The sequence below is a fragment of the Fusarium redolens genome, assembly GCF_020744475.1.
Source record: "Fusarium redolens strain MPI-CAGE-AT-0023 chromosome Unknown BKA55scaffold_11, whole genome shotgun sequence".
NCBI lineage: Eukaryota > Fungi > Ascomycota > Sordariomycetes > Hypocreales > Nectriaceae > Fusarium > Fusarium redolens.
The window spans coordinates 179,709-206,375 of record NW_025763674.1 but is presented as its reverse complement, the minus strand read 5'-3'; the positions used below and the strand labels follow the sequence as shown (position 1 = coordinate 206,375).

Here is a 26,667-nt window from a genome sequence, read left to right as displayed (position 1 = left end):
GAGGTGCAGCTGTGTTGCACGGTTTGTGGTACGCGATGCGCCTGGGAACGGGCGTGGTATGAATGATAAAGTTTTGTTTGTTTTTTTTTTTTGGGTGAGAGATAGGCCACGATTGGGGGATTGGGGGCGAGAATAATGTGCGCAAGGACAGTGTCGGACAGATTAAGGATAAAAAGAGTATTCGCGAATAAAAGTAAGCTCAGACGATCACCTCCAAAGGGGACAGTATTGTAAAGTAAAGTCGGGTAAGTGTCAGTGACAGCGACAGTGACAGTGACGTGTGAAGGAGGGTAGATGAGTAGTCAATCCAGTCAGTGAATGGGAGGGAGTGGAGGACCGTGATAAAGGGAAAGGTTGGCTGTAGGAGGAAAATGAAATGGGAATAGTAGTAGGCAGAAGGAGAGGGAAAGGTAAGAGAGTTTAGGTCGAGGTAAGGTTAGGTAAGTTTAATATTATTATTTTGTTCGAGAGTGAGTGAGTGAAAGGGAAAGTGCTACAGTACCTATGAGCTATCACCTACTTAGTACTTGGCCTGGTTGGCACCTAGGAGGGATGGATGTACTAACAACCAACCGAAACCACCGCAATGGGGCGAATGAGAAGAGAGGACGAATAAGGTGTGAATGCAGATTACAGAAAGCTATTAGCTCTACCGGTAGTAGTAGGTACCTACTTACGTGAGGTTGGGAGGTATATGGATCCGTACTAAACGTAAAAGCACATGTGCGCCAAATCAAACCTCACATCACATCAGGTAGTTGTGCAGGCAGGTACGTGCACCCAACTATGAGATTAAGTATCTTTTCTTCTGCCCTTCTCTACCTAAGGTAAGCTAGGTCGGTAGGATCCTTTTCTTTCCTCTTTGCTAACTTATTTCCCGTCTCAGCTGCTTTCACGCGCTTTGTTTCCGCTAGATCCTCGTAGACCCCTGCACCGATCGACCACTCAGAGAGGCTGGCCAGGTATCTAGTCGTAGCTTGTCCCGAGAAAGTACCTAGAGGCTAAGGAATAAGAATTGAGTTTCGACAGCAATTGAAGTTACCTCATCGCTTGAGAAACCAAGTGTGATAGTAACTCCGTGACAATAGATCTCTCGTTTTCTTGCCAACCTGGGTATCGAGGAATTTCCATGTCCAGTCAAGCACGTGTCTTTCATATGCTACATACATACATCGCCTGATCAATTACATTACACTGCTACATAAGTCCTAGGACTTTTTTATACAATCTCCACTTGTTGGTTCTGCTTTCACTTCTCCATTATAAAAAGGTACCCAGCGTCCGGTACCGAACCATGCACGAAGCGAGTAAAACGTAAAACTCGACAGGCCACCCCCTGCTTCTGTGTCCTTTTTCGCTCTAGTGCCTTATCACGTGCGAGGAAACTATACGCGGTGACTCCAGCATTAAAGCAAACGAGGAAGGAGAGAAAGTCGAAATCACAAGTCAGCCTCATCATCAACATTCAAAGCATTTCTCGAAGAGTTTTTTTTGTGGTTCCCCCTGAGAAGATCCGAGATTGATGAGCTCAAGAATACTCCGTTCTAAGCAACACGCATACGCGACCCTGTCGATGTTATTTACCCGCAGGTTATACCTTGGTACTAATCAGTTATCTTAAGTCCATACCATTGAACCAAATTACACATAGTCTCGAGCCCGAAACGGATATATGGGGACGGTAATAATGTTCGGCTCTGCGCTTCCTTATTCCCCTACGACCAACTTGGTAATGGTAGTCTAATGTATAGCTCTATAACAAAGGGCATTCAATGGACTTATATACGAGCAGTTGCCCTCGTCGCGTTTCTTTAGCTCAATTGTCGTAGTTGGTTGGCTACATTACGTGCGATTAGCACCCTCCAATTCCATCCCTCCACCCTTCACCCTTCACCCTCACTCAATCCCTCAGAAGTTCTCGCAGTGCAATACTTTCTCAAGACAAGATAAAAGCCAGCAGCGCCAGCTGACACTGTCCAATGAATTTGGCACTGTAGTGTATCGTCTCCACGCCCCCTTGATCTGTGGCGTCGGTACCCATGCTGACACGATAGTGTTTGTTACGAAATACTGTGCTTAGCCGGGAGTATTAACTTAACTTAATGCTCTGTATATTCATGCATACTACGTTGTACTTCCTTGTCGATATCGCATATACATATTGTTGCCTGTCCCGCGTGCGGCACATGTTTAGTTGCTTGTGATCTCATCCTTCACAGTATTGATTATGTACGAATATGCACATCTTAGACTTAGTTAGGCCCTGGATATAACCTGGTTTTCATTATCATCGCATATGAGCTTCGGAGACGGCCGAGATGGGAGGTGGGGAAATCGATATCCATTCGTCCAGTGACATGACCTCTCCACTAACATGCTCTGCCAAGCTACTACGAATATCAATCCGAAAGTTTCTTACCGACACGAGACTCCGTTCTTACCAATCCCAACTCGGTATAATACCACGGATCGCTCAGCTTCAGCCCATGCATCATAAGTCTATCTGGCCGACTATCAGATCAGATCATGTCAGCCAAACTTGTAGCCCAAGCATCATGACACAAACGAAACTCAATGCAAGTATAGCTTCAAGAATATATAAACTACCTATATGATTATATGCAAAACTCGCAACAACTACGCGTCGTTATCCATCCTAGCCAGCAAGGTTCCCCTTATTAACAAGCGTCTCTTGCTTCTCCTAGGCCTTCCATTCGCCCGTCCGGTTTCGTCATACCCAGTTGTAACCATCCAGACTGGTCACCCCTATACAGTCCATTAAAAACGCCGCGCAATGTAAAGATTCCAAAAGCAAAACAGCCCAATGTTCCGTGTCGCTATTTAAGAGCCACATGAACCCCGCGCGCCACGCGCTGAATCAAAACAGAAGAAAATGAAGTCTCGTTAATGGCGTCAAACTTTTCGTTCTGGTGGTCAGAGCGTTTAGTACTTGGCCGAGTATCGTGCCGCGCCTGGCGAGTAAGGCAGATCATAGGAGCTAGATTGAGCATAGGGGTCCTCTGAAAAGACAGTCGCCCTTCGTTCTTCCTCTGGTAGCAGCTCCTTGACCTCCCAGTTGTTCATCCTTGTACCAACTGAAAATTCGAGATCTTCCTTTGTGATCGAATCCCAGTACTATTAAATATTAGTAACCAGCTGCGGAGTTTCCGAATCATATTTGACATACCTTGTAAACCATCATAACGCCCAGCAAATTGCACACTGTCGCGAGGAACAGACCATCAAGATAATGGCTGATGGCGACGCAGATCTTCGAGCTGAAGGCGTAGAGAAGGACCTGACCAGCCACGAAAAAGAAGATACCAAACGCAATATCGCCGAGAGGCCATCGGTCCTGCAGTGTCCTAGTCACAAGCAGAATCTGCATAGCCACGTACACGAAAAGCTGGACAGCATTCAACAGATAAAGAACGACGAACAGTCCAACAGTGTTGGTGGGTCCGAGTCCAGCCCAGCTCTTGAAGGTTGCAAGGGAGACGAGAAAGCTGATAGCGAAAGCAGCCAGAGAACTGATGCGCATCATCCATACTGAGAGAGGTGTTCCATCTTCATACAATTGGAAACCAACGAAGCCATTGATCAAAAGACATGTAATAACCGCACTACTGAGTCCATTCTGCACACTGACAAAGTACGGATACGGGTCGCTTCCTGGAGGCGCAACACCAGCATCAATAATGAGAGACATAGCAGTGAGTAACATATAGAGGTAGAAGAAGCTGAGAATCTCCTTGCGGCCAACAGCGGTGAACTTGCTACGGACGTGGAGAATCATAATGACGGTCATAATGAGCGCAACAATGTGCATCACGGACGCAGCGCCCTCGAAAATGATGGTGTTGGCGAGTTCGATGTTGCGAGCATAGCATTCTGGCTCAATACCGGTACGACCGGTCGCCTGAAGTGTAGGTCCAACTGAAGCGCATAGTGGCAGAGGTGCCGTCTCGCAGATCGAGGTGAAGTCGCCGAAGCCAGACATGATGGACGAGTAGAGATCACGGTTCGGTTGTTGTCGCAGGAATTACGTAGATCCAAAGGTAAGCGAGTGCGAGGAACGATGAATCGAATATTGCGATAACGAGTGGCAGTGCGATTGTCGTCGAGAATATCGTTTAAGTCGTCGTATCGATGTCGTCGAGTTGTCCAAAACCCTCGGCGCGATAACTAATCGCTGGCTCAACCTTTCGACCGTCGTCGGAGTTCGAGGGTGGATATTAGGAGATATCCCCAACTACAAGGGGCTCGAATTTCGATCGGAATGCAATCACAACCCTTTACTGCGTAAAAAGGGGAGTGTTTCGCTCGGTCGGGTACCAAATGTCGTCCTTGACCGATGGCTCGTCGGCGCCCCCTTTCTTCGATCTAGCGGCTAAAGAACTGATATTGAAAACGAGAGAAGACACAAGAAAACCGGTCGGATCTAAAACACCAAGAGTAGAGCAGATGCGACGCGACAGCTGCGATGGTTTAATTCGAGGTATCGAAGCGAATGTGTTGCATGCCTCTGCTGCGCTTTAGGCTCAGGCGGGAGAGATGGGTGAAGGTCAGAAGAGACAAAGTGGAGTTGAGTGGAGGATCTCGTTGCTGTGCCGTTGTTGTGGGAAAGTGGCAGAGGTGGAGAGGTAAGGCGTTGAAAAGTGGCTGGTGTGTTGTATGATTGGTCTGTTTCTTGGCGTTGCTGTAGGAAGCACATAGTGCCCTGTTTGCCAGTGATATACCCCTGTAAATATGTAACAGAACCAGGGTCAAGCATATCAGTTCAGAGGCAGAGGCAGAGGCAGCAAAGATACATGACCTTGGCTACCTTGGTTGTGAAAACTCTCACTGGACACGGTTCAGCAATACTGGTTTCTGAACAGGTTCTATTGAACTATCCAAGGTACTACTAGGTAGGTAGTAGAAGTGCATGAAAAGCAGGGGTTCGCGAGAGTTCACCAACCTCATGTCTGGTTAACCGGTGCATACCCTAGAGCCACCATAAAGACTATATGCCGAAATATATTCCAGTCCATATCAGATCTACAACGGCATAATAAGGTTATATGAGGTATTAAATTTTCAATACGTGAGAATCGATCGTCAGAGTGTCTACGACGCTGAAGACAAGGTTGTGGCTGGCTATCACTAAACCCAATGATATAACACGAAATATCCACCTTAGGAGAGCCAAAGTGAAAATCACGTATCATGATAGGAGCTCCAAACAATTACACAGGTGCCAGCGAGAACAAGGAAGGGACTATACTCGGATATACCAGTCATTCTTTCATGCCATCTAGTCACATAGAATTTATATATGCACATGTTGTCACTCCACAATGCCACCAATAAGTAGGTTTCACCCACCATGACACTTTCACGGCATTAGAAGCACGAGTTTAAGTAATTTTCTCATGTGTAGCAAATTGCTGTGTGATCACGGGGTTGGTATCTTTGGCAGAACCCTCTGTTGATTGTGATATATTTTAAGAGTCATAACTGACGTCTTGTGCGTCCGTCTATATACAGGCGATATTGACGCCGACGTCATGCAGAGAAATCCGACGCTGGATGAACGCTGCGACATGATGAGCTCTTGGTGAAGAAGCTCGATGCATCGTGAAACATGCTTCGTTGCCAACCTACATGGCTTCGCAGCATCCATCGCCAAAAAAAAAAACAAGCCAAACTCCGAGCCAAATGCAACCGTAAGCCCTGATGTCCTAATCCGTTTCCCTATGTAGTCCTGTCCGGGAGACTGTTGAACCCTGGCCTATTTCTTTCCTTCCAAACGCCAATGCCATGTGATGCTGTGATGCAAATCCGACCCCAAAAATCTAACTTCATAAAAAACAAGGACGCAATGATCCATGAACAAAAATGCGAAACATACTTCAGATGCAGAGTTAAAATGACCTCAGAGCTGAGGTTTACGCTATGTGGTGCTGTGTGGTGCGGTGAGAATCATGAACGATCGGAGGGTAACCCTGCCATCCCTAAGACGGGTAGTGTCCCTGAGCGAGTCCGTGAGGGGGGAGGTTCTGCGGGTGACTGCGGTTATAGACCATAAATTCCGGGACAATGCCAGTTCGCAGGTCGTTTCGTCGTCCCAGTGGCTGATAGTGCATCTGTGTTGGGGGAACAGGCACAGCGAGATGATACTGCTCAAGTGAGGCCGAAGGCGGGGGACACAAGAGAGTATTAACGTGGCGCACAGGTTTGTACGGGCTAGGTCGCTGTTGCAGGAAGACACTCGGCGAGTTAGAAATGGGAGTGTGCACCATAGGAGTGTGAACAGCCGATGCTTGACCGTATGCTTCAGCTAGAGGTGACGAGTTGAAGGGGCCTAGACGTCCAGGACTGTGCTGCTTGTTTGGTGTACCAAAGCTAACAGGTGCCTGAGTAGGAAAGCCAGCTTGCGCCATGGTGACACCCGTTGTTGCGGGAAGCGATTGCTTTTGCACCATAGCGGCGGGGGCTGATGGGTAGACTGTTGACATGGCACGCATACCGGTCTGCAACGGAGGAAGCGAGACGTGAACAGGCTGAGCAACCTGCTGTGTAGGTTGAGGATACCCCTTGACATTGACATTGCCATTGTTGAAGGGCGTCAATGTGGGCTGGGCTTGAGGCTGCATCTGGGGTTGTCCGGTCATGACAGTAAGATGAGGGACAGGTAGCCTCGCCGGCTCAACGATTCCATTGGATCGTGTGCTGATAGGCTGGACCATGGCGGGAGCTGGAGCTCGTCCATGGGGAACAAGTCGCTTGGCGGGGTGTTCCATAATCTCTTCCTCGGGACTTCGCTTCCGTGAGACAGGGAACTGCAAGTTGGGCTTGGTAGCCAATGGAGAGACGGTGTTCGAGTGGTATGCAGACCAGTGCTGGGAGTGACTCGAGGTAGGTGAGTAGTTGGTCGTTGTAACAGTCGGAGTAGGGAGATTGGCGGTGGGCTGCATCATAGCCGTCGGTGAAGCGACAGGCGAGTAATGAGACTTGTTTGTTGGTGAAGGAATATGAATCGGGGATTCTGGCAATCGCACAGCTCGCTCGTAGTACTCGTGGAAGCAGGAAAGCTTGTCCAACCAACCCTCCCACTGTTCCTTTGTAGCAACCAAGTTGTATCGCATGTTGCTCAGAAACTCCACCTCCATGACATGGATCTCCTGCACATTGAAGCATGACACTTCGGCCCAGGTCTTGTTCGTGTAGGTGTTATCATCTAAGACTGTAATATGGTTAGTTGATGTCCGACACCCATGTTCACTCTTCACTTACATTTGTTCCCGAGCATGAGGGCCACAGTCAGCAATCGATATTCACTGCCGGCACGACCCTTGATTTGAGGAGTTGACATCTTCAGTCGGTAGATGAACAACAATGCCAATAAAATGACATTTTGGGTCACTTGTGTCGTCGACAGAACGCTGTACACCCACTTCCGAAATTGGTCGTAGGGTTTGGCGAGAGACGGTAACCGAGGGATGAGGGCATTGGGGCCTCTAACACGAATCGACTCGGCCTGCTTGAGTTCCTCAATAGATTCAAACCAGAACAAGCAAGTCATCTAATTCCTGTTAGCAAAATTGAGAATTCCATGACGTTTGTTCGAGGCCACATACCTGAGCAGCAAAATCGGCGAGGTTTCCACCTGAAGGACTGATGCACTTGGGGATTTGCAGGCTATGATAGACTAGTGACTCTGACTCATCCTTGCTCCCTGAGGCAGTCGATGCAGGCGTTGAAGCCCTGGCGGTCTGTCCTACGGCCTGCGACTCTGCTGAGATCGATCCATTTCGGTGTTGAGAGACTTGGGAGGTGGGGTGCAATTCGAGCTGAGGTTGTGTCGATTGCTCATGCTGGTAGTAACGGTTATATGTGGTCTGTGTTTGTGTTTGTTGCTGCTGCTGTTGATCTTGTTGTTGCGTCGGATATCTGTAGTATTGAGATCCACTCGCATCGGCCACAGGAGCTGCAGGTCGGGCAGTTTGAGGCACTGCAGCAGGATAGTTGTGAATGGCATGATTCTCCCATGAAGCCAGCGGGGGCTGGAAGACAGTGCTCATTTCGTCGGAAGGGGGAGTCCTAAGCCCGTTTCGCGACGACGGAGTGTTATCGAATCGAGAGTGCAGCTTTGGCAGTTGTATACTTGAAGGAAACCTTTGTTCCCGGCTGCCAGAGCCGTGTGGAGGTGAAGGAGGAAAGTTCAAGGTCCCAAGCAATGTACCAGCCGACATGGAGACCTATGCGTTTTGCCTACTTGTTGTTGGGCGAGGCAATAGACACAATCGCCAAATTCGAGGTGAACCAGGGGTAGGGTATATTGTGAAAAGCTTCACTCTTTGGAAGCAAGCTCCACTGCGTCACTCCGTGTTGACCTATTGTGCCGGCAAAAGAACAATTGAATATACCCCGCCGAAGCTTTCATTCGTTTTGTATCGAGATTCTGGAAATAAAATCGGCGAATGAGTTTGTCTATAGATACTCTAGGAGCGCCAGTGCCATGTTTGACTGGCACAGACTGGCAGTGTACTCGCAGTAGACCGGCTCAAAGCGAAGAAAGTCGGCGGAGATCGTTCGTTTCCTGGATGGTAGAGTGATTGTTCGTTTATGGTATCGGACGGCAAGGACAAAGCTAGTTGGAAGAAGCTAGTATAAGCTCGCTGAGGCTGGAGAACAGTTGTATTCGCTTTGAAGATGGAGGTTGAGGTCGAGGTTGAGTATGATAGTCTTGGAGGGGGAGTTCCAAGTTAGGAAGTTTGGATGGCTAGGAAGGAAAAGAAGAGAGAGGAAATAGGAACTGAAACAGGAAAAGGAAAGAAGAAAAAGAAGCAACAACGGAATGGGCTCAGTCAGTCCATGGCTGGTGGTTGTGTGCGTGTATGTACAGACAGTCCTGTAAGGTAGTTGACTTCCATTCACTTGGATTAGACTTGGTAGTCTCGTCGTTCGTCAAGCAAGTGTGGTTCTCTCCTAGACGCAGCCCAGTATAGTATAGCGCACTTAGCGTTAAGTACCTACTGCACCAAAGCGTAGGGAGTATGAAGTAGGGGTGTCCGTCCCCAGTTCAAACCCAGACCCAGCCAGCCCAGGGCAGTCCCAGAGAAGTGGAGTCCCTGCTTTTCCACTGATAGCCCCAGTAAAGTACTTGATCTCACCACTGGAGCGACTAAGGTTTAGAAGTACCATCCTTGAAAGTGATGCCCTGGATCAGACTCAGACTCAGACCCAGAGAGGCTTAATGGAGTCATTGGATGGGTTACCGTTCCGTTGGCCGAGAGTACTGTATGTAGGTACTATGCCATGTACATATTCTTTCAGTCATTCACTCTCACTCACTCATTCGCTCATTCACTTACTTACTCATATTCTCAGACCTCAGACCTCAGACAAGACATTGCACACGCACACCCGCCCGGCCGTCCCTAGGCCAGGTTGCGCGCCGTGTCCTGTGGTACTAGCCGGGCATGTATGGCTATACTTGTTGGTTCTCAGACAAACCCATACAAAGCCCGGTACCACCGACATGACAATCCTGTGTAGGTCATGTCGCGAGCCTCTCCTAGACCTGCTACTACGGACTAGACCAGGGCCATCGTGGCGCTCTCCAGCTGACACCGCACCCAGCGACAACCCCGGTTTCCGTGAGGTGAGGTGAGGTGCTTTGCCTCGTGTTAGCTGCTATTATTACGGCTATCACACGCCCCCCAGGCCATAAAACCACACGCCCCTCGCTCGCCGCTAAAACCCTCAAGTTTCCTCCACTCCTCTCCATGCTTTATTGGACCCAAGCCCGCTAGACAGCGGAGTCCTGGGTGCTGGAACCTACCATTCACCCACTGCATTCTAAGCCCCCAGCTCACTTATTAATGGAGCATCAAATTCGTTCAAAGTCGCCCCTGGAACGCCCTAGGGGTCGCCCGGTCGGTGCCGTGCTCGACGCTGTGGGTGGGCCTGACGGGGGCCTTGTAAGCGGCGGCGGGACCTTGCTCAAGGGATACTTGCGGTATTGGTTTTGATATTGAGATGGGGATTGAATGGAAATGTAGATGATAATTAGAATGAGACTGGCCGCAACGAAACCTGTTCAGACAAGAGGGACATCAACAAAGGCGGTTGATGAACGCGTCGTTCCTGAAAAGCCTTGTGAGATTGACCTGCACACCTTTATGCACATGTTGGATTCCTTCCAACCCTTCCCGTGAAGCCTGGGGCTTGTATCCGTATGTGAGATCCTTGATAAATGAAAAGATGGAGGTTTTGACAAACACATCCATTATGGAGTGTCTTCCGAATCATCAATGAAAGTTCATTGGACACACGTCGGTTTAGGACTGGTACAAAGCTTCTCATCCATTGGCCCTGTACGGATACAGGTAAGTTACAGTGCTGTTGTTCTATGTACTGTAAAAATTTGTGTGGTCAATCGATCTGAGTTCAACTCAGTATTTCCCTTTTATCCATTGTGTTGCATGCTCGCTTGTCCGACAAGTCCTCAGCCATCCAAACAGATGGTGTGTCGGAACCTTCACTTATTACTTACCCAACCCGCAACAGTGGTGCAACTCTATCTTTGACATGCTGCTTGCCTCATGAGTTGTCCATCAATCATGAGCTTGAACCCATGAGGAGCCATGAGCCATGCCACGGCGCTTACTCCACTGCTATTCCCTGCTTGACCTTTTCAGGAGCGTGAATGCGTGAGTGTAGGCCGCGTGTAAATAACCACCAGGTTCCCTGCCCCATTCATTGATGATGCCGCTCTGCTCTCCTTCGCTGTACTATGTTGTGTTATGCTGTGCAGCTTGTGCTGTGATCTCCTTTGGCTTTGGCTGGTTTGGGGTCGGCTACCCGTGTTTTTAATATATTGAGGCGGTAACCATCGTTGGGTTACTAGACAGGTTCAGTCATCGTTCAGGAGAAGAAAGGCACCTCCGGCACGGCATGGCTGATAAAGGAACGAAAATGGTCCCAGCTTTCAAGCCCGACGGCAGTAGCAATAGCAATGAATCAAACAAAAGTTGTCATGTACCCCCACAGTAAGGGACAAGTCCATTCCCTTCCAAATGGGATCAACACCCATTCGTTACGAGGCGCCGCACATCTGTGCCGCTCATCGAACTATTAACGGCTAAAGTAATTTTCTGCATCTTTGTCACTTAGCATGCGAGCGGGAGCGCCGTGCTTTAGATATGAGCCTTTTGCTTCATCACTGAGTCCTCATGACTTTCTGAGACACCGCAATGAGCATATTGGGAATACGGCTGTACTCGTTCTTTGGTGGTGTAGCGTCCGTACTCTGTATCGTACATATGGACGCAGTTAGTGGGCCCGCTGAGCCAGCGTCCCTTCGGCAGGCATATTAGCTCTCCCGGATCCTTGGTATGGCGCCGAGTCGTTTTTTACAGTGCTGAATTGAAATTCTTTCCAAATGGAACAAGGATATTGAATCCGTCTCATCGACCATTGAATGAAATACGTAGTAGCACGTAGTTAGAAGCCACCGTCTGGCCCCATCCGATAACCTGGCATTGAACGGTGGGAATCCCTGCCGTTGCGGGCATTTCCCCCTCGCCGTGCTGGACAGCGCCATGAACGGAGCCCAGCCCATCATTACACTTCCAACAAAGAGACTAGGGACGATGATCCAAAAACTCAACCGGGGCAACCCAGAAGTGACCAGTTAGTTGTTGACGGCACCAAATCTGCATCTCGCGAACCTCGAGCTGTGTCAGCCAGGCCAAGACAATACCGGCACGTCCACGCGCCAAGTAGTCGAGCCTCATCTTGTAGCACTAATAATCGACACATGGTCCGGTGTCGGTTTGGATGCCCTCTAACAAAGCCCTTGTCAACTTGTTGCAAGCATGTCTGTCTGTTCTCGACGCTCCTTTCCATTGATGGGCGCCTGATTTCGCCGAGACCTGAGGAGCAGTACAGGTGTGGAAAAAGTCGTCGTTCAGGCCTTATGGTGGGCAAGAGGCTTATTGCCGTTAGAAAGTAAGTCAATTGTGCACAAGCCTGTCACTGCATTCCGTTGACTGCAACCTTGCTTGACCAAAAACAACTGGCGTGCCCAACAGGCGCCAAAGAGACATGGACAAACCTTGGTTGCGGGTTGCGAGAATCAAAATTGGTGTGCTAATTTCGTACAAGGAGAGGCAAGAAAGACATTTTAGTAACCAGCTTAATCAATTGCTGCGTACCGGGTACATGCATATAGACGTAAGTAACCTGTTGTGTAATTCGTGAGGGAGTCGAGGATCTTGCTGTTTGTGTTGTGACCAAGACTCTCGCGATGTTGTCTTATAACCTTGCCAGTCAAAAGAATGTAATATCGATTGATGTTTTCAGAGGAATCTTTTGATATGACATCGGTCAGGCTGGCAATGGATCATCATGCAGGTCATTCGTCAACACTATGATGGCGTTCATCATCGTATTCTCGACCTCAGGTACAGAGCTTAGCAATTGTGAATATATGCGAGTCCAGGCCACTTACTCGCAGCAGAGGAACTTCCCATGCACACACCACCAATAAGAGCCCCAGTAGCAAGGGAATGAGTGACTTGTCTCGTCTCTCTTTACTTTTTCCTTAGTAGTTGCAAGCTCGAGATGCTATCTCCGACAGCTCGGACAAGATGTGCATGTGCATACAAGCCTGTAACGCATAAATCATTTGTAACGAGACTGGCTTGCCTAATCAGCGATAGCTGGCGAAATCGAATACGTACGCATGTGGGCTTGGTACAAAAAGTTGGTTATATCCCGACGCGTGCCTACGGTCGCCTCGTATGAAGAGCAAAACCATACCGCCGCAGCCTACTTTTCTCGTATGTATGTGGGCGCAAAGCTCGCAAACAGGATGGTGAAGTGGGTGCTGTGATGGCCACTTGAGTACATGCGGACAATCAATCTAGAAAATGAACGAATCAGTACGGTACAGGAGCCAGCCAACCATAGTGAGTCACTTATGACAGGGAATCTAACCTTGGAGATGACCCTTGCTTTTCAGTTTATTCACTTTGGCGCACAGTAGCAGTAGGGACTTTGGCGCAGGGATGATTGGTTGGATGTTTGAAGGAGTGAATCAATCCATGCAATGGATACATACATCATGAGACAGAGACAAGCAGACAACCAAGCGGGTGTATGTCAGATTTGCAGGTCAAAATGTAAGATAATTTAGTTGGAGGATGATGAATTCGAGCATGGAACAAGCCCCTTCCATGGATCGCATTACCAAGTTTGTCCATCTTCTGTCGGCAGGAGGCAGACAGGCAGGTACATACCTAGGTACTCGTATGCAGTAGTAGTTGCCCCATTGTCTTTAAACCTCCTAGGGGAAAGAAGACATGGGACCGCCAAGCCAAGCAACTACCAGAGAAGGGAGTTAGGATGGATATCAATAGTGAAAAAAAAATTGGTCGATCACTACTGGAGGTTGTAACAGAATTTGATACACAATGCAGCCCAAGAATGTGAGGTAGCATCAACATTTCTAGCAACCGGTGTAAGAAGGAACGACGCTGCAATCTGTCTCTTGTACTGATATTGGACATTTCAGCATGCGTCAACCTTGCCTACTAAGGATCGGCATTGAATTCATGGATGACTGATGGATGAGGAAGGAAAGCAGACGTTATTACTACCTTCCCTGAAAATGGAAAGTGGGAGGAACGGGACTGCTTTCAACCTAAAAATGCTATGATTGGCTAGAGCATCTGCAATTGTAATGCTTGACGGCCCTCGGGGTTCAAGAATAAACCGACATCATTTGCATTGTAAAATCTTCATCCTGCCTCTCATTCATTGAGAAATATTTACTATTATATATTAGAAAGAAGCTAGCAATGGCATTATTCTGGTTGATACTCTTCCAAATTGCAAAAATACTACTCTGAGTTTACCAAAATCACCAGGACAGTCGTAATTCCATTATCATACCTGAACTCTTCTGATTAACGCACCCCTAGGGAGGGAAGGAGGCATCGAAAACCAAGACACCGGCGCTTTCCCACTTGTGTCATCGGCTTCCGTCTAACCTCACCACCATTGGATCCCTAGCAGCAGTTGCTGTTTCTTCACTGAGAAGCCCTGTCGCTTGTCACTTGTGCACCAGTCAGCCGCCTTTCTCATCCCCTCAACACTATCAAAAGCGACCCACCATGACCATCTCATGCCCACCGTGGTCCGTACTGGAGGCATTACAAATGGTGCTGGACACGATAGGTCTGGTCTCATCATTTCTCAGCCCAAGGTACTACTGTACTGTACACTAGATACCTACGTACTATGTATGTACTTGCAGCCACGATGCGAATAACCGATTCAATCGTCATCCGTACACACGCATCTCTCTCAGCTTGACATATCGCGGAACTCACTGAGCCACAAGAAATCCTTTCGGGCTCGAATTAATTTTGAACATAGAAACCAATCACACGCTATGACCATATCGACCTTTGGAAAGCTTGCAGCGCCTGTGGCAAACAAACCCGCAGATGCACTGCCAACCAACAACCACAGATACAGTGGAGTCACGAACTGGTTTGGGCTTGGTTCATTTTGCTTTGTTGTTCTGCATTGTGATATTACTTGACTCTGCTTCGCCATGAAGCTTGACTGAAAATACAACTGTGGCTCTCACTCCTCGATGTCGACATTATGCCACTTCTGGCTGAGCTGCTGCTCCATCCTCCGCTGCACCCGCCCTCAACACTGTACTCTTGACCAGAGAGGCCCTGATGACATATGGTCGGTTCCAGTCTTGGTCCTGGTATTGGAGGGGTGGGGTTGAAGAATGCGTGGTCCTTAACCCAACTGTAACCAAACTTGAGTTGATGAGCCCAGCATCTTTCGGAGGCAGGCACATTTGATATACGCCAAAGACTCATGTGCTCCGCCATCATCAACGATGCACTCGACAAGGCAACTGATATGTACATTCAAGGCTTGCCCATGCGGCCCTTCTGCTGAGCTGCACAAGGTGATCTAACCAACACAAAGGATCATGCTCCGAGACAGAAGACAAAGGGCTGTGCCAAATAATCACACTTACACATCTGCCGCCCAATCATGACTGATCTTCACTGTTGGCTGACTCTGAGAGTCTCCAACAGCCTCCACGTCCTTTTAGCTTCTGAACTCGATCAACACATGATTGGCACGTATTCTATTCCCGCACGGCCGCCTACTCACCGTCAAGCACCGGATTGAGGCGCCGTCGTATCTGTCGATATTCATGGTTCAGCACCAAGACTGTCTTTCTTTTCGCGGGAGACGCCTTTGAAACTACGGATCCCTAGGTCGACATCGCCGGTTCAGGCGCCATCTTGGCACTTCCATTATCGAAAAGCCCGCCTATCCCTGCGAATCCGAAATGAACCACGACGCTGTGTGACACCCCTAACCCAAGGATTTTCAGAGACAAGATGCCTCAAACCACAGCACTTGTTCAGGCATATGAATCCGTCCGTCTACGACTACGGAATTCGCCCCGGACATGCATCCACACGTCTACAGCATTAAATCACACCATTGCCGCGAGTACGGCATTCCAACTTGTCGGCCCCCGACAATTGATAACACCCGCAGGTCACACACGTAGTGGTTGGTGATCCATGAGTGCAAACCAGGCCAAGTTCGAATACGCAATATTGATGTACCCCAGCATCCCATCTCGCCAGTGCCTTATCATTAATTTTTCAAGATCACCCAAACGTGCAAGACAGGTCGTTTCATAGTGCCCCAACTGGCTGGTAGTGTCAGTCTCATGTTGGATTCTTATTGGCTCGGTATCTCTCTAACTTTACGAATACAGCTTCATGCGCACCGTAGGCTTAGTGATATGTGCTTAATTCTCGCCTGCCACCACAACCAACCACCGGGCCTCAAATCAGTGTCATCAGCGAGACGCTTGTGGTCTGGTCCCGCCATCTTTATCGCAACCTAACACATCGGCGATGATCAATTACATCGATGAATGATGATGAGACGGTTGGCAGATCGAAGCCACTTGAGGAAGATTGCGACAGTATTATATGCAAGAGCGCATCTTACAGCGAGATCCTGAGGTCGGCTCGACAAATACTGGTCCAGATACTTGCCTTGAATTAACAGACAAGGCGGCACTGAAGGTTTACGACACCTCCCCTATATGGAGCTATAAAGTCAACACGAAAGATGATGCTCTGCAGCTCTATCCATGAATCAGGTGGCTCACAATCCACAATGACAAGGTCTCAGTTGGCCCCTGGTTCGACATGAGCAAAGACCACTCCAGCATCATGCTCCGCAGTGCAACTTTTACGTTCGGCGTGGAGAGACAAATCTTGTCCACTAACTTATTACAGATTTGCCTTCATTAGCAAGCCACTCACTTGGTTGCTCAAAGCCTGTTGCTGCGAGGTTCTCCATTATCACTCCACGCCCCTCAACATGTGCGGTCCTAATTATGGGATTCAAGTGTGAGGAATTTATGATGCAGGGATGCCCAGACCCGGTTGAAATCCCACGCTTACATCCACCATCACTAATTACTGTCACTGTCTACGTACAACTCTGACGAGGGCTCTTTTAGAGATGAGGTTGCCAGGGGTCTGCCATCCCCTGCTTCGCTATTGATTAACTTTGACCTCTTGTTGGTTTAACATGACTCTTGTTCGGCTGGAACACATGCTTTCTCCTCACCATCTTGGCGTTGTTCCTCTCAGCCCTCGGGCGATCATCAATTGGTACCTGGAACAAAGGGTAAGCCGGCAACATCACTTTGGCTGTGGCGTAAGGTGAAGCCCGACGGTGATCTTTACTCCAAGTTGCTCATTGTAGGAGTTTCGGAGCAGTCCAGGCCATGCCACGACATATCATAGCTTGGGCGAGAGCTCAGCCTCATTTTGTCGATGACACTACCCGACCGTTGTGTGGGAGTTGCTGCGCGCCTTTCAACATTCGGCCATCTATACATAGTCTGGCTGATACCATCTGTGTCGACGTTGAGTTTCGGTACCACCCAGCCAAATGGCGGCATCATCATCATCGCATAAAGGGCATGGTGGTGTTTATCTCCATTGTCTTGGTTGGCTTCCCTAGCATTATCGAGGCAAGGCTGACCTGAAATTTTGGTTAAGAGACTCGACTTTCCAGGCTACGAGTGCCTTTCATCCACTGGTAACAGCGTCTATTGAATTCGCGAGGCAAGAAAACTGACGAGTTTACAACGTTTGGAACGACTTGGAAACATACTGTGGTCTCAGTTCAAATGATTATGGATGAAGACAGTCGTTGGCATGCCTGTTAAAACCACAGGGTAGGCGACACTGATACACCAAACAAGGATTGAAAGACATCCCTGGATTTCTGGGTTTCTGACCCATTCGGACGGGCCAACTCCCAACCCGACTTTGGGCCGTCATGATGCCCCTCAATTCTTGATTTCGCAAAATGAGTTTCACGCTCACATTTTGTTTAATGTAGAGGGGACAGTAAAACAAAGTGTGGAGGGCAGCTGAATATTCTATTCACCTATAGTCTGAGCACCGTGCTCCAAGTTGGACGCACTAAATCGATTAACCAATGTGAGGAGGGAAGGCCAGAAGTCGCATTGGTGAGAGTGTAAAGTTAGCTTCAGTCAACATCTTTGCTGGTTATTTGTTTCCTCCAGAAGGGAGGAGAGATCCAAGGGCAAAAGAGGAGTGGAAAAGGCAACACCCGAGGGCCCTGGCTTGATAAGGGGGTCCAGGATCTAAAACCAGAAGAGGGAGAGGGAGAAGAGGCCTATCAGTATCAGCCATTGGCCTCCAATAGGTCCATGCAAGCACTTTACGCGCGGCGTTAGTCGAGACGGGGAGACTGACGCCATGACCCGAGCCAATTCTTTCCCCTCCCTCGCATTGGCTTGTCTTGCTCTTGCCTTGCTCTATCCGTATTCTACTCAAGTATGTTTCTGTTCTGTTTTGGTTCGTATGAGTGATCTGATCTGATCTGATCGCTATTTGAATATCACGCCCCCTTGATTATGTTGTCCTGTGGCGGCGTCAGCATTTGCTTCGCTTTGTTTGCGGGGCTCATTCGCTCGATCCTCGTGCAGTCAATTTGTGAGCGGAGTCGGAGCCTGGCTGAGCTGATCTGATCTGAGTTGAGCCGAACCGTACCTACTGGACAGGGCTCAGCTGTGGTTGCAGTCGTGGTTGTGGTCAGGGCTACGGCGGATGGGGGTTTTCCCTTTGTTGTCTCGTGTGTAAGTTTCAAGAGCAAGAGGCGTATGCAGCACACGACTCGCAGCATTGGCATGTGTCCATTTCAAGGCCTCCTACCTCTAGGCTCAGTGATTGGACAAACTGCCGCTCTTTTCATTGGGCTTGTTCCCGCAGATTGCACATTCACGTCTAGAACCTACCTAGCCAGCGATACCACTTCTTAAACCCATGCTTTCACAGACCCTGCAACTGATGCTATAATGTTTCGTTGCCTGCTTCGCCTTCTCCATTCGTCTCAAAGTTCTCACCGGCTTCGAATTTGGTACTTCTGTGTGCATATTGTCCTAGAGTAAGCCAAGTGGCGTTCCGAGATTGATGATGGCGGTGTTGAGGCTTGGAAAGTTCGAAACCTCGATAAGCGCCATCTTATATCCGCCGGTCATACATTTCAGATGGGAAAAGAGTGAGAACGATCCATTCATGAAGTCTGTTTGGATCTTTGGGTTGCCAAGATATCACGATTTAGGCCATGGGCTTTCCTGGGAGGTCTCCCGCTTCGACACCCGGCAACAAGACAGGCACCAGCCCGGAAAATATGAGAGAAGGGGCCTTTCGGTCAGATGAGGTCGTCAAATGAAGGCAACGTCAAGAAGTCATCAGTCGAGTCATGTATCATTGAGGCTTCAGGGCTTGTTGCTTCTGATCGATGCTGCGATGAAGGTGTTGCATCGTCGTACTTCATGATGCTCTCATCTCTGTAAGAGCATTTGAGACATAAAGATATTTGCAAGAGAATGACTCATTTATTGAATGAGGTTCAGACCGTAGTTGATGTCTTCATGGAGGTGTATCATCAAGCCTGATGTTGCAAGACCATCCACTCTGGCTTTAATACCACTCAAGCCAACCAATACTTGGAGACTTCGCACAACGATCAGATGAACTCAAATTGGTATAGAATTGAGATTGAATTGGCGACAATTGGTTTTGTGTCATTCTCACATTCTCATGATGCGCAATCCAATATAGTACATACATACACAAGGTATTTGCAAGAAGATTACAGCAGAAGCTATGAAACGCAGAGAATTTGTTAGGTCCGACAAAGAAGACCTCAACATAACGATTCCCATTGTTATCGTGAAGTTGACGAGCAAGTAGAGTTGGTGGTGACACCATTCTCTGGCCAACCTCCAAAGCTGAGCCTCCACTGTCAACAGCCGCGTGAAAACGAGCTGGATTAATACAAGAGAGGGGCATGAAAAGAGAAGCATGCTAGAATTCAAGATCATGCGGCACAGGCTGATGGTGAAGTGGGATACGTAATGTTGTGGATTGACCTCGTTATTAACGAAACTCGATGATAGTGAATGAGTCAAAACAATGAAAAGAAAACAAGAAAACATTCAGGATACTTAAACATATGCGAAGGAAAGTCCTACTGTGATAAAGGAAACTGTAAAGTCAACCGCCATGTCGAACCTTCGCCGAGAATGTTTCCCCTTTGAGTTAATACCAAGACTCAGGACTGATCATCCGCTGAACCCGTTTATGACCCTGAGGAAGTATCTAATGGCTATATAATTATAAAGATAGATTGAAAGAATTGATGAGATGGATGGACTGTAGATGGACTGCCACGACCGTCGTGGCAGTTACAACTTCATGTCCACACTCCAAGTTGGTATCATAAGACAAACCTACACCATAGACAATGTCATTGAATGAAATTGAGCTAATTTAAGAATGCGTCTATCATATAGATAGTAACTAGTTAAGCCGCAAGAAGTGATGTTGTTGCTCTTTGTCTCATGGCCGGCATACAACTTGTTTGAGGCCTGGGTCGGAACTTTTCATATTAGCAACCTGGGAGGAGAGTAATTCACTGCTGGCTAACTCTTTCCAATGCGTAGCGAGGAGGCAATCGTAACTTTGATCCATTTCATCCGGTTCGATAAGGCGTTTCGTAAGTCCTAGTCCTCATGCTGACGGTAGGTATCGGCAGATGCAGACTCTGTCGAACCACAATACCTGATTTTGGCTATGTGTATGTTGAGACAGTCAAAACGGCCAGGTTCTCGATGAGGAGATTGTCGTAAGGTGACAAGGATATGTTTATCAAAGGTTCAATATAAAGACGTCCTATAAGCTCGTAAGGCGGATGCTGATACAACCAGAGTCCTTAACATGGGCAATATCGATATTTGAAACATACCAGGAACCTTTTGCCCGACTCTGATTAAAGTCTCGATGCTGATACCTAGCAAGGCATAACATGCTTCACTTACTCGACTCGTCTCAGGTGAGAGTCAGTCATGATATTGCAAGGCAATTTGCACAATGAATACAGCAAAGAGCACGCTCCATCTCTAACAATATGTCAGAGACAAAGCGACCGGGCGACACTAGCACATTTCAACGCCTTATGTAGGAACCCGCGTTGATGTTTTATGTTAGCCCTGCAAGTGCAGCCTCACACAGACATCTCACCCAAAGTGCAAATTGATAAGACGTCAATCTGCTTGAGTAAGACGAGAGAGATATTGCCAACTCATCAGAATCTGCATATTACCGCTCAGTCTCAGTCTCAGTCTCAGTCTCACGAATAAAATTTCGCCCAGTTAATTACTAGCCAGCAAATGACAAGGCTGGATGAATGCCACAAAGGCGTGAGTGAGTGGTCGGATCCCCGGCATTGGGGGACCCCCTTGTAGTGTGACGTCGTGCGCATAAACAGGGGGGTGTTTACGATGCGATGTAGTGAAGGACTCTATCGTATTTGGGGGGACTAATAGGATGTAATCCTCAAATCCTGCTTCGCCCCGTTTGAGAGACGGCAGATAGAAAGAGACATGCGTGTTATACTGCTCAAGAGGCTTATACTCTTGGTCTGGACCTGATTGATTCTCTCGTATCATTCAGTCTTTGATTCATCAATGTCTCCCCGCATGTTTATCCCTCAAGAGATCGACAATATCGTCTAAGCCACTGACCTGTAACAAACTTTTCAGTCTGGGGTATTTCACTCATACATAAATCGACAGTGTCTCCCTCGGATGATCTCCATTCCCCAAGAGCAACTGTCAATTCCTTCATCGTGATAGCTCCGTCGTGTTTCCGTCTTGTACGTCATAACCTACCTAGTCCTCCTCAACAAGGACATCCCTGTTAGGTCTTTCTAAGCACCGAGAGCACAGCCAAAAATACCAGACGTCACTCTGGGCTTCCAGGTGCTTGGAAGACAAATTTCAGTTAGTTTCTTGTTGAGTCGTGGGTCCTGCTTCAGGTACAATCCTTACAGAAACCCCATCTGGCCCGACTGAGGACTGACTCTCTCACGTTAGAACGCTGGTCCTTGTCCAACAGAATTTTTGCTTCAGATCACCAAGTAACAACAAATAAAACCCAATCGGGCACAAATCTCCCGTTGGAATTGTGCCCTTACCGAGACTTATATAACACTTGAAACTTCAATCAAGTGAGACATACATACATACGCATACAGATCACTACCGACATTAGCATTAGCGAGTCTTGGCCCATCATGCAGAACTCTCCTCGCTCTGGATCCTTTGAACGTCGCAGTTCTGTCCATGATAGAATGCCAAGCCCGTCTCCCATCCGATCGCCATTGTCCAGGAGCCGTACACCTTCGCCTTCTCGTGGTCGATCACAAGCACCTCATGGAAGACCTTCGTCTCGCATGGTGTCGCGCTCAAAATCACGAGGAAGACTTTCTTCACGATCAAGCTCACGCTCACCATCCCGTCGCTCTAAGCGCAGCGATAACCATCATCATCATGGGCTCTTCAAGACTACGGCTGGTCTTCTAGCTGGTATTGGTGTCGCTGCTGTTGTAGCCCACAAGGTCTGGCCCAAGGGTGTCTTGTACGGTGATCATGAAGACTGGGAGCATTCTTCTAAGCATCACCGTTCAGACCGCCCTCACCATCGTCGTCGCCGCTCACTCGAAAATGGCGATCGCGTAGTCGAGCGAACAACTCGACGTCGTGGTGATGCTGTCTACGAAGAAGTTGATCGTAGACGACCTCAGAACTATGAGCGTATGCCGCGGCCTGACTATGAGAGGATGAGGCAGCCTGCTGAGCGTTTGCCATATCCACCTGATGATCGCTATGTTGAGGCCCAACCGATCTATGCTGAGCGGAGGAGGACCGTTGTTCAGCCTGCTCCTATGCACCCCGAGTGGTGACATATCCTGAGAAGGGAATGAGTTTTCATATATTTATTCTGCTATTATTTATGTCTATTGGGTGGTTTGTATTGACTTGGATTGAAATGCAACGGAGTTGGTTGAGTGTATATTTGACAATTCTTACGACTTATATGCTACACGAGACAATGATACGGCGTTCAGATATTCATAGGACTGATTTATACATATCTATTTTCAAAATGTGTTCTATAATATGCGTGACTGAGACTATGCTATGCAACCCTGTCCGATAAACTCCTCAAAAACCAAGCTTGCCGGCCTATATGCGTATGTATCGTGATCCTTCCAAGTCAATTCGCGTTTAGTATATACCGCATAACCCACCCAGGGTTCTGCCCTCGTTAAATGCTTGATGCTGGTGAGGACGGCGGTGAGCTATTGGGCAGACTCCCTGTCGTCTCCTTTGGCGCTGTTCTCTCCACAGCTTCCTGCCAGCCCTTGCCGGCAGTACGTCTCACAAAGACCGTGTTGAGGGTGTCTCCAAAGTACCTTTCACGACGCGTAGTTCTCCTCTCGCCCCCTTCCATAGCTGAGTATGCACTGCGAGTGGTGCGCATCCTCTTCCGCTTGCCCCCCTCGCTCAGGAGGTTACTCAACTTAAGCCGCTCTTGCATCAGGGTGTTGTCAAACTCCACGATCCCGCGTACCCATGGCGCCACGTCTAGGACGATGAGTTTTGTGGTCCTGTCAAACACTGATGGGTCAAGATAACTGGCCACTGAAATCTTCTCATTTGTGGCAATAGGGTCGAATGCATACGCCAGGTCCATGCGGCTCAGCGGCGCGGTTTGAGGCTCAAATGAGTGGTCAAGGGACTCAACCACTCGCTTCTCTGTGAGTGGTTCGAGGAGAGACTTGGGAGTACTGAGTGTAGATGAAGCATGCATGAGCCTTTGCCTTGCAAGGGACTTAAGAGTCAAGGAGAGGTTGACACTGGGTGAGGACACCATGACCTTGGGGTCTGCCTCAAGAAGACGGCTTCCGATGATGAAATCGTCTCGCATCTTGATTGGCATTTCAGGCAATTCCGGATCGATCATCTCCTGAAATTTGATCCCCAAAGTGCCGCTTGTCAAGAGATCTGCATCGCTCATTGAGGTGCAGAACTCATCAAAGGCCACAAGTGCCTCAAGCTTCTGGCTTCGTTGCGATAAATGTTGAGAGACACCATCGGCCCATGACGGCAAATCCAGTGTGGTGTCCCAGTCGCCCATGTCTAATGCCCAGGAGTCCCATGCCTGTTTCATTGCCTCCTCTTCTGACTCCAACGGATCATGGCAGGTAGCGATCAGGTTACGGCCAATCCAGCCCATGCCCTTGCAGTAAGTGTCCTCACTCAGCACTCGTACTACATCGCCGTTCTCGTCTAGGTCAGTCCCTTTGGGCCATCGCAGACAGAACCAATCAAATCCTCCCTTGCGATCCCCAACCCCGATCTGGCACCAGTAGTTGAGCTCTGTTAGCGAGGACCTGAGGTCGTTATTTCTCGACTTGTACAAGGCCTCAACAGCTGTACGTCGTAGAAGGTGACCTTCGTTAGCTGCGGTGAGAAGACAAAGGTCGACAGCAAGATCTATGGGTGGAGGTGTGAATCGGAAAATGCCATGGAGGTTGAGGCTCTGGAGAGGCACCAGGCTTTCGTCGTTACAGGTCATGATGAATGGTCGTTTCGATTGTGCCATCATTCCCATCAGTGTTGCCCAAAATTGCTTGTCTTCTTCGTATAAGACGTCAACTTCTTCCAGCAGAATTAATGACTGCTTCTGGCTCTTAGCCGAGCTGGCTTTCGTTGTCTCGGGCAACTTCTCCTCGGCGAGTTTCTTGGCTGGTGTTTTAGAGCCTCTTGAATTTTGGAAGAAGGCTGTCATCATGCCTTGCTTCCCTGACTTCAAATCCTGGGATACCTCATCTTCCTCCGTCGTTCCAGAACCAGGATCTGCGCGGTGTTGCTGAACAAGGTGGTTCCGTGTCATGTCGCCAACCTTCTCCAAGATATCCTTGCCATTTCGTCTGCTTGCAGAGTTGATTTCGAAAATCTCGAAACCCAATTCTTTGGCTATTGCGTAAACAGTCGCCGATTTGCCGCTACCATGAGGACCACTGATAACCACGGCATTGGTTAGTCTTGTCTGGTCCTTTCCAGCGTCGCCATTTCGAACCACTGTCTTCTTCAGTAATACTGAGCCGGCAGGTGCCCAATCGTCATCGTTTTCAGAGATCTCGTCCATCTCGTTCGCTTCCTCTTCGCTGCTGACAATAAAATCATCCAGCTCATCCTTCTTTCTCTTCTTTTTCGGTGCTGCTTTTATTTTCGACTTTCCTTTGGTTGCAGTATTATCGGTTGTTGTAGTTACAGACTGAACTTTGAGCGTTTGTAACCAGTCCCTCAGTAGAAGGGCCTCTTTTCCAGCCTGAAGGATCTCTGGTGCTGCAGTTGGAGCGTACTTCTGCGTCCAGGCCAGAGATTCACACGTTGATCTATCATATGCAGAAAGGCTAGTCTCAAGCATTTCGTATAAGCGACTGACGGCGGGGTGTGTTCTTGCAGCGACCTCGGATGTGTCGCCCATCATCACATCGTCATTATCGATGATGCTCGCCAGCCGTAAGGTTCTGAGCTCTGAGCGGACACGTTTTTGAAGTTTTCGTCCACTTTCGAAGTGCCGGGAGGGGGTTCGTAATTCCCTAGGCGCGGGTTCAAAGCTGTCGTGATTCCTAGGCAGTGATTCTCGGATAGCAGCAATATCCATATTGGCACAGAACCTGTTCAGCACCGACTCATCGGGAGTGATCGTCACAGTAGAGCCCTTGGACTTTTTGTCCATATGCTTCTCGTGTGAAAATGATGTAGAATCAAGTTCGAGGTCAAAACCACGAACATGAGCCATTCCCTTCGCTGGCCACAGAGGCTGCATAGCCCCGGGCACCTTGGTTACGCCTGTCTTGACGCCAAACCGTGGGGGTTGCCTGCTCACGATAAATGGATTGCGAGGCTTTTTCGGAGACATTGGCGTGGACATGAATACAGTCTGTCGTGCCGAAGATAACTGCCCTTTGGAAGCAGATTGGCATTCCGTTTTCGTGTTCTGTTTTGCTTTCCCAGCAAAGAATGGGTGTGTAGTCTTTGAGATGTTCTCGATTTTGGTTATACAGTCCTCTTTCGACCTCCTTCCTCGTCTCTTTGGTGGTGTTGGTGAAAACAGTATCTTGCCTTCCAGGATCTGGGTTATCTTATCCCCCATATCCTTTCGGTTGGCATCGTCACGTCCATATTTCATACACACTATGCGAGATGGAGGGCTCTTCGATTTGGGCTTTGGGGGCGATCCTAGTGTCCCCGTCTTCGGGTTCCATTTCAGTACTTTGCCCTTCACATTGGGATCCGTATTGCTGGAAGGATTGGATTGTGAAGTGGCCTCGATGGGTTTTATATGTGCGTCGTTCGTCGGTTCGGTTTCCGGTTTGGCAGAAGCGGGCTCCGTAGGCTTGATTCCAAGACTCTGCTCAATAGTCGCGTTCGAGTTGCTCGAAGCTGCATCGCCCTGACGTTTTCGTCGTGGCTTCTTCGGTCCAGGCGCATCGTGTGGGAGGGTCGCGTCGGCCTTTCGACGTTTTCTACCGTTTTGAATTTCTGGTACGGGCTCAGCATCTTCGTGGGGAGTTTCACAGCCCGAAACTTTAGGGGATGGTTCTGAGCTGTTCGGGAGATTGGCAACGTCGGCAGCAGGACCTTTAGTAAAGAAAGGATGGACTTTCTTCACCTCGGGTTCCCTCATGCCTTCCTGGGCCATCCTTTCGACCAAGACCGATCCCATTGATGCGTCAAAGGCTGCGAGAGTTTCGATGTCAGCATGCAATGAGCTGGTGAGATCGATGTCCTAAGCACCTTTAAGTTTAACGTTAAACCACCATTTCACGAATGTAACACCGCAATATGGATTCTCAAGATGGCTGAAAGAAACAAAATAAAGTCAAGTCTTATAATAACAGAGAAAAGATTCCAATGCGAGGCGTGCCTTTGTCTTGATGCGAATGAACTGAAAGCGTTGCCCGTGGATATAGTTGAATAAAGAGCTTAGCCAGGGTACGCGTTAATGGAAATAGTAGAAACCACTGAACGCGTCGATTCGCGCGCTAGGTACGTACCTTCTCTTCTACGTCAGGGATCACTTTTGGTGGCAGGTGTTTGAGACCCCACTGATCCCGCCCCACCGCCGGAATTTGTTTCGGCCC

At 48.6% G+C, this 26,667-nt stretch overlaps 5 protein-coding genes across 5 annotated transcripts; 2 read left to right on the top strand and 3 right to left on the bottom strand.

Moving 5' to 3' along the window:
- Window positions 1–2,943: 2,943 nt before the first annotated feature.
- Window positions 2,944–4,000, bottom strand: BKA55DRAFT_516367 (chitin synthase chaperone-like protein Chs7; the record flags this gene model as incomplete). The annotated part of the gene is made up of 2 exons (XM_046188083.1): window positions 2,944–3,135; window positions 3,188–4,000. The coding sequence occupies 2 exons, from the start codon at window positions 3,998–4,000 to the stop codon at window positions 2,944–2,946; spliced, it is 1,005 nt and encodes a 334-aa protein (XP_046047296.1).
- Window positions 4,001–5,996: 1,996 nt separating this feature from the next.
- On the bottom strand, window positions 5,997–8,237 carry BKA55DRAFT_595292 (uncharacterized protein; the record flags this gene model as incomplete). The annotated part of the gene is made up of 3 exons (XM_046195784.1): window positions 5,997–7,228; window positions 7,279–7,567; window positions 7,623–8,237. 3 exons carry the CDS (start codon window positions 8,235–8,237, stop codon window positions 5,997–5,999), a joined length of 2,136 nt encoding a protein of 711 aa, XP_046047295.1.
- Window positions 8,238–8,763: 526 nt separating this feature from the next.
- Window positions 8,764–9,658, top strand: BKA55DRAFT_703859 (uncharacterized protein; the record flags this gene model as incomplete). Its single annotated transcript, XM_046200629.1, has 4 exons — window positions 8,764–8,880; window positions 9,032–9,285; window positions 9,376–9,539; window positions 9,591–9,658. The coding sequence occupies 4 exons, from the start codon at window positions 8,764–8,766 to the stop codon at window positions 9,656–9,658; spliced, it is 603 nt and encodes a 200-aa protein (XP_046047294.1).
- A 12,083-nt stretch (window positions 9,659–21,741) lies between these two features.
- On the top strand, window positions 21,742–22,410 carry BKA55DRAFT_691881 (uncharacterized protein; the record flags this gene model as incomplete). The annotated part of the gene is made up of 1 exon (XM_046199686.1): window positions 21,742–22,410. The coding sequence occupies one exon, from the start codon at window positions 21,742–21,744 to the stop codon at window positions 22,408–22,410; it is 669 nt and encodes a 222-aa protein (XP_046047293.1).
- A 191-nt stretch (window positions 22,411–22,601) lies between these two features.
- BKA55DRAFT_573010 (uncharacterized protein) lies at window positions 22,602–26,515 on the bottom strand. The gene has a single exon (XM_046193176.1). It carries the CDS (start codon window positions 26,247–26,249, stop codon window positions 22,776–22,778), a length of 3,474 nt encoding a protein of 1,157 aa, XP_046047292.1. The 5' UTR covers window positions 26,250–26,515; the 3' UTR covers window positions 22,602–22,775.
- Window positions 26,516–26,667: the final 152 nt, after the last annotated feature.